This window comes from Hippocampus zosterae, chromosome 9 (assembly GCF_025434085.1).
Source record: "Hippocampus zosterae strain Florida chromosome 9, ASM2543408v3, whole genome shotgun sequence".
Classification (NCBI taxonomy): Eukaryota; Metazoa; Chordata; class Actinopteri; order Syngnathiformes; family Syngnathidae; genus Hippocampus; species Hippocampus zosterae.
In genome coordinates, this window is record NC_067459.1 from 21,268,578 (window position 1) to 21,276,659 (window position 8,082).

General features: G+C 45.1%; 2 protein-coding genes across 2 annotated transcripts in view; both read left to right on the forward strand.

The window, feature by feature from the left end:
• Window positions 1-8,082, forward strand: part of tsen2 (TSEN2 tRNA splicing endonuclease subunit) — a 122,338-nt gene that overhangs the window by 26,820 nt on the left and 87,436 nt on the right. The gene's annotated exons all lie outside the window — the stretch shown is intronic.
• nicn1 (nicolin 1) lies at window positions 3,260-6,792 on the forward strand. Its single transcript, XM_052076152.1, has 7 exons — window positions 3,260-4,323; window positions 4,884-5,046; window positions 5,233-5,415; window positions 5,501-5,614; window positions 5,714-5,785; window positions 5,907-6,014; window positions 6,647-6,792. Exons 2-7 carry the CDS (start codon window positions 4,897-4,899, stop codon window positions 6,686-6,688), a joined length of 669 nt encoding a protein of 222 aa, XP_051932112.1. The 5' UTR covers window positions 3,260-4,323; window positions 4,884-4,896; the 3' UTR covers window positions 6,689-6,792.

The window sequence follows — 8,082 nt, forward strand, 5'->3', positions numbered from 1 at the left end:
CTCAATTATGCTTAAAAATGCAGCGATGCGAAACATAGGAAAGATGCGTGGCAAAGGAACATCAATTTTTTTTAGGTTGTAGGAGTGCTATTTGATTGACATTTGATAGTTGAGCAGGGTGTGGTTTCAGCGCAAACAGCAGACACACATCCACAGTGTTTGAGAGCCGAGACAACGGCTTGTTTTTTCAAGCCTTGTTTTATAGATGTTCACATTTTTTTTCCACTCAACTTTTGGCAGGCTTGTTGACAACACTCTTGTTCTTTACAAGACATTTCCGTTGGACTGCGCAGGGACTTTAAGAGTCCCTCCGATTCATCCCGCAGTGGAAGAAGACGAAAAAGAAGACGCGACGTCAGCCGACAGACTTTGGAGAACGCTCGGGTGGCAACAAGCATGCGGCAGCATGCCCGCAGGTGGGTGGGGCCTGACGGCCCCCGCGTGAGGGCGGATTGGAATGCTCCACTCTTTGTGGGTGACCAAGAATCCAATTGATTTTGATTAGCAGTAAACTTTACGTCACGGCAAAGGAAGACATCCAAGAAAGTTCCGCCTCCTCGGACCAAAGCGGACAAACGTCCGCTTCAAGTAAAACAAGCGCACTTTTTTTTTTTTGCTTTCGCTCTTTCTCGCATTCCGTCGCATCCTTTTCTTCCGTGTCCCGACCCTCGGGTCTTCTTTATTGACCCCCCGACACCCGGTGCCCCCCACCCCAAAAGCTCCGCCCACCATCTGTTCTTCTGCTCGCATCAAAGAAACGAGCTGACATCGTAAACGGCTCCCAGCCTGGCGGACGCAACTCTCACAATCACAGCCTCACGCAAAAACACACACACACACACACGCACACACTGATTTCTACTTTTGTCTTCTGTTGTCATGACGGAGACCACCCCTGGTCCCTCCCCTCCCCCTCCCCCTTACCTGTTTATTTTTACACTTATCAGCTGTCTGTCCGTCTGTCCGTCCCTTCATCAGTCGCCTGGCCGGCGATAGACGGGCTATAAATAGAAACGCACAAAATGGAGGATGGGGACACTGCTTCAAGCGTTTGGAGCTTTGGGGTGCATTCCGTTTCTCTGGTTACACTCGACTGATCGCTCTGACCCAACATGGCTGCTACAGGAGATGGGGGGCCAAGGGGGGACGCTTACTTTAGCCGCTAACCTGTTTTTAGCAGCATTAGTAGACAACAAACGAGCCAGGGAATAACATAACCTCAGCGCTCGCAGGAAATATATTCGGAAGCCTGTTTCGATCTTAATTTTCAGTTTTGTTATTACACTGGGCCAAAAAACGAAAAAAAATATTTTAAAACTTTTGGTGCGGTTTTGGGCTGCGGAATTCGAAAATTACATCTGTTTGTGTGCGCACGTGTGTGTGTGTGTGAGATTTTCAAAGACGCTTTAATCCACAGAGTGCTTAGTCTTTTGTGTGATGACCTTTGACCCTGACCCGATAGGTGATGGTCTCACAGGTTCTGAGTGTGACCTTTGACTCTCACACAAAGCACACACATTCCGCAGCCAAGGTCAACCAAGGGCAACATCCTGGTGTTGCCAGGGTAACACAGCTACAACGTTCATTCAAAATCTCTCTCTCTCTCTCTCTCTCTCTCTCTCTCTCTCACACACACACACACACACACACACACACATACAGAGACATGCGCAGACTTTTTCCATTGTTTCCACAAAGCAATAGTCATCATCTATTCTAGCGAGTCCTGACCTGCGGAATATTTCTTCTTCACTCACTCCTTCATCCCCCCATGTATGTGTGTGTGTGTGTGTGTTGTGTGCGCATACGTGCGTGCGTGCTAAACCCCCAACAGTCTGTCAGATTAATGGAGCGCTGCCTTTTGTGTGAATGCTCAGGAATGCTCTCCACACACGCATAGACAGGCACACATGCGCACGCTCCTTGTGAAAACAAAGAGGACAAGAGAGACAAAGAATGGCAGGAAGTGAAGAAGAAGAAGAGGGAGAATGAAACAAGTAAATAATCAAGTGAGAGCAAGCGCGCTGATTAGCAGGGTGCTCATGAATACAAACGAATGGAGTCGCAAATTAGCACAACACAATGCTAATATACAGTAGATTAGCATAACACAATGCATGCACATCTGCTACGGCTGTACCTTCTGGAAGCTCCTCCATCTTCAAACACACACACACACGCGCACACACACAGGTCTGGGGCTAGGGGGGTTGAACCATGAGACCATCCATCATTGAGTCATATGACCTTCGCCTTCTCATTAAGGCCACTCCTGTCCTCAAAACTCACTTGTATTCTTTGGCATTCGACTCAGCATGACTTAGATTTGTTCTTGGTTTTACTGTTTGGTGCTTTCTACCGCCTTTATTACCGATTTGTCTTACTGTTTATTGTGCATGTTAAATCACTCCATGTACAGCACTTTGTATGCAGCGATGGCTGTTTGAAAGTGCTCGAGAAATACTGTTGACTTGACTTGACCTGCTTTCTCCAAGTAGCAATAAGTGGAGCATCCTGGGTACTATTTCAGTTATGGGCCTTTCTCATTACTTTGTAAACAATAGGGCTGGGAGGGGGAAGACGTTTGGGCTACGCGCAGGTGCCAAAAGAGTCATTACTGTGACTACTGTTGACCTGAACTAAATGACATGCCATGTCAATGCCATGTCAATGCCATGACAAAAAAACTTGTTGTTTTTGGGTTGCACCAACTGTACAGAAACATATTTGTGTTGTAAAAAAGAAAAGAAAATGTTGCCCAAACATCATCCTCATCATTATTATTCTTGTTATCATTATTGTAGTGGTTACTTTTGTCATCATCACATTAACATCATCATTATTATTCAAATTATTTCTTTAGTTTTTAAGCTTCTTGTCTGTGCTGCTAATGACGGTGCCAACACTAGTAGCTCCTTCACTTCTCTTGCCTGTGACCTCTTCACACCACATCCTTCCATCCCCTCCCAGGGCCTTCCTCCAGACCATTCCTGCCTTATAAGGTCTTGTCTTCCTGCCAGCATGCCCCGCCTCCTTCCTTAGGTGTGTGTGTGAGTGTGTATGTGTGTATGTGTGTGTGTTTGTATGTGTGAGTGTGCTTGTGTGCACATACGTGATATCATTTAGATTCATGTGAAGGGAAGCTGCTGAAACAACAGAGATCACACACACACACACACACACACACACGCACACACACACACACTCTCACACACACACACATTCGCACATATAAAACTTGGTGAGTGACAGCAGCATATGGTGACGTATCAGTTTCCCAGTGTGATGACATTAAATCAACAGCCAGCTTATGGTAACATAGGAGCTAGCATAGCAGCTAATTTAGACAACATCACGACGCAGTAACAAAAACACGCAACAACAAGAACACCACAACCATAACGCATGTACAGTAGATTTGACCTGTACTTTAGAATAGTGATTCAAAACGTGTGCGTTTAGTAGCACTTGTGCTACGTGAGCTTCATCTAGTGGTAGGCAAAAGATCACTCCCTACAACAGTTTTGTATTTAGTATTTAACCTTTTAGTACAGTTGCTGCATATTTTAAGTATGCATTTGGGAAACTATACAGAAGCATTTAATGTACGATTTAATGGAATAATTAGTTTTGCTACTCATATTTATTTAAGCACAGTGTTAATGTTAAAACTGTGTTACAGTGGCTGCCAAGAACAATCAAACAAACCAAAAAGCTCGTTTTTTGAGGAACACCTGCGCTGGACCGACTATGTGACTGTTTTCTGTTATTTGTCATTATGGTGGTACGTGATATACTGTCAGATGGTACGCCTTGTGAAAAAATTTGAAAAGCATTGCTCGGGACTAGATGGCACAAACGTTACAGTGGAAACCGCACAAGTTGATCAACTGTTGCGAGAGTTTTGATTTGGTTGCCATGACAACACAAGTCGCATCCTTTTCCGTTTGCGGTCCACGTGATGGAAGCCTGGCACGAGACAAGGCTACCCTCTGCTGGATGCATGCTGAACTAACTTGTCCATTCTTATTATTTAGCCATATGTTATGGATTTATTTTGAATGAATGTAACTTCAATTATGTTAAAAACCCTCCTTATATTATAAACCACTTAATGTTCAAAATTATTGGAGCGTTTGGAGGCTGAGCCTCGGTCACCATGGTTACACAAGACCGGAAGTAAGGCCGTGTGTGTGTGTGTGTGTGTGCGTGTGGTCTACTCTGTGGTCGTTAGCATGCTAACGGCCCCTTGCTAGCGTCTCTCTTTTGACGGGCGCTTTCTGAAGGTCCAAAGTCGTCCAACACGCGTGGGAGGAGACGTGAGTACGTACTTTTTCAGTCCGAACAACGACACGTACGATTACGTCAATGTAGCGTCGGTGACGTAATGACGGCGAGATGCTATTAGCACTTGGGAACAGGAATTGTTCACAAACAAATCGCAAAATGTCGATCCGCAATAGAGGAAGTGTTTCGTTGTATTGCGTGTCATGTGCAATGGTAATAAAAATATGACTAGTGTTCCATTTGTGTGCAACCATGCAAAATGCTTAGCGCCAGACATCGAAATGAACGAAACGTTACAGCAAGTCATGATCCGATCCTGAAATATCATTTCTTTAACACCATAACTCACATGAATCTGCCGTACTATATACATGCTGAACATGAACAATATTTCAGGCAGTCTAACATCAGCACCAATTACTTGCGATAATTGATGACCAAGTCTACACTAGAAGTCCAACTAATCAATTATAATGATAATTAACTAAGTCGCTTCCAAATCTTGTCTCAATAACTAACAGAATAGCGACTTGAATGCAAATGTGTTTGTGTCACACATGAATATTTTTGTGCCACTATGAATATAATTGTGATAGTGAGCGGTCAAAGATGAGCGCTGATGATGTCACCAAGGGCGTGGCCTGCACAATGAAGCCGCCGGTGTTCCTTCACTTTGGAGGCGGAGACGGCAAAAAGCAGGGATGTTGCTCGGGTGTGTGCGTGATCGATGTCGCCCTGCCCCCGGGGAAAACTGTCAATGTAAGTCTCTGACGATAACGTCACATGGAGACTAATGTTCACAGTTGATTATGTCATCAGGTTGAGCTGAACAACGTGTCGTCATCCACTAGCGTCTAAAAAAAACAACCTATGAGCTTCACTTCTTGCTACCAATACGATATCATGAGACTGATAGGAAAAATAACATGTGGATAATGTCATCAGATTGAGACGATCACCTTTAAGAATTTCTACACGGCCCTGGTCAGCGTGAGGCTGCAGAGGCGGAGCCCCGGCCAGGAGGGGGCGGCGGCTAAATGGTGCACAGCCCTCCGGGACCGCCCCCTCATGACCAACCCGCACACGGAGGCGGGTGCTCAGGACTACTACAGCATTGACAGGAAGCAGGTGAGCACGCATGCCGTATTTGTGTCGACCTGTTCCATTGGTCTGTGCTGGTGACGCATCGCCGTGGCGTTGCCTTTGCGTTCAGATGCAGGTCGAGCCAGATGGCGTGTCGTCTGTGCGGCTGATCCTCAAGCAGCCTTCGTCCGCCTGGTTGACCTTCAGCGTGCAGGACGTGCGCATTTTCCCTCGCATGCAACCCGTACGTAAAGGCCGTCTCGATGGTTTTCGGGGTGGACGGCACCAAAATGCTGCATGGGAGCTCAGCTGGAAAGATCATGATGATGTCATCATGTTGCAGGAGCCTGACAAGGAGCTCTCTGATTGGCTGTTGGCTTTGAACCTTGTTGAGCGACAGCTGCCTCCTACGCAGGTACGTTGGAGAAATCCAGACCCTTTGCATATTCGGGGATACCTTGACCCATGAGTGTGGCAGAAGTCGTAAACTGTATGTGAGAGCTTGTGTGACCCCCCCCCCCCCCCACCCCCCGCAGGACCCGCTGGACGTCGCGTCCGTGTCATGCCGACTTCAGCAGATGTGGGCCTTGAGCCAAGTCATGCAGAGCAGTCAGAGACACGCCACCTCTGTCGGCCGCTTTGACGTACGTACAGCGCATGCACGCACAAGCAGAAACATTTTTCATCATATATAGAGTGAAGCCTCACTATTGGTGGGAGACAAGGACCTTGACCTGCCGCCCAGAGCCAAAATTTGCCACTAACTGACACCCAAAAATTTTACGACTATTTCACTATTGATGACAAAATGGCAGCAAAAGCGCAACTGCTCTTTTGTCTTATTACTTCATCTTAGTTCATTGGTACCAAGATTCCACAAGGTAAAAAAAAAAAAAGCACCACATTTTCCTGAACGAAGCTCCTCACTTCACCTTAACATAAGTCGATATACACTTTGCAGAACTCTTTTCATGACATTGACGGGTATCTCCTTCATTGCTTCCTTCCTTCCTCGGTACCCGTCTCATAATGATTTGGAATTCAGTCTCTTGACTTTCCTTATTTTTCATTAACAGTCAGTGGGAAAAAAATAATAATAACAAATCAAAGTTGTATTCCTACTTTTTCTGACACCCTATTTATATTTTCAAAAATTATTCTTAAACTCATATGTTAATTAAATAATGATTGAAAATATAAGACACCTTTTTAGATGATTAATGTATAAAAATATTCAATAATATGCCTGAATGTAATTTTTTTGTTTTTTTTGCAGGTGGATGGCTGTTACGACATTAATTTATTATCTCTGACTTAAAACAGACTTGTTCTCGTATGAATTTATGATGTTGAGCTCGTGTTTCATGTCATATTTTAGGTGACTCCAAGGTGTCTTTCCCATTTCTAAAATGTCGTAATTAGGAGACCTTTGTGAGTTTTTTTTTTTTTCGCCGCCATCTCAAACTTTCATCCGCGCAATTCCTCAGTTTGCGGACTAAAATACCCAGTCAGCAAAATCGGTCTGGCCCAGCTCTGGGGCAGACACGACACGTACACTCGGCCCACATACCTCAATGAATGACGGTCCTGCAGTGGCCCACGTCTGGCATCCATGATGTGGGCCAGATCTGAGCCGCATTGTAAAACCATATCTGACCTTACTCCGACCCGATTGGCTGTCAGCTGGGTGAGGGTGCCCTCTCCCCTCAGCCGATGGCCCGAAGACAGCCGGGGGAGGCTCCAGCACACACCCCCGACCCGACCCTTGTGAGGACAAGGGGATGAGAAAATGGATGGGAGGGTGGACGGACAACACCCATGCCAGCAAGAAGAGAACACACAAGTGCGACAGGCCGGAGCTGGATTTGAACCCTGGACCTCTGCGTTCGCACTCCAACGCACTAACCAGTGGGCCATGGAGCCAGCATCACACTCAAATGTATAAATGACAGCATAAAACACTTTTTTTTTTAAATTAAAAAAAATCAACACAACACATTTAAAGTCATGATACTATTAATTCTCTCTGTGTTGCTCTTGTGCAGCTTTCGTGGGCGGACTACCGGGCGGCCCACCATGCCCAAAAACGCCTTACTATACATGGTCGTTTTTTTTTGGCTAAAAATGCCTTACTATACATGGTCGTTTTTTTTCGGGTTAAAACGCCTTACTATTCTTGGTCGTTTTTTTTCCGGCTAAAAACGCCTTACTATTCATGGTCGTATTTTTTCGGCCAAAAACGCCTTACAATACATGGTCGGTTTTTTTCGGCTAAAAACGGCTTACTATTCATGGTCGTTTTTTTCGGGTTAAAACGCCTTACTATTCATGGTCGTATTTTTTCGGCCAAAAACGCCTTACTATACATGGTCGTTTTTTTTCGGGTTAAAACCCTTACTATTCATGGTCGTTTTTTTTCGGCCAAAAACGCCTTACTTTACATGGTCGTTTTTTTTCGGGTTAAAACGCCTTACTATTCATGATCGTTTTTTTTTCGGCCAAAAACACCTTACTATACATTGTCGTTTTTTTTCGGCCAAAAACGCCTTACAATACATGGTCGTTTTTTTCGGCTAAAAATGCCTTACTATAGATGTTCGTTTGTTGTGGGCACTCAGTGACCGTGTGAATGAATGGTTGTGTCAGTGTATGTGTGGGGTGGAGAGAGTAGAGTTTGAAACTTGGGTTACGGTTTCAAAGTAATATTAAGGC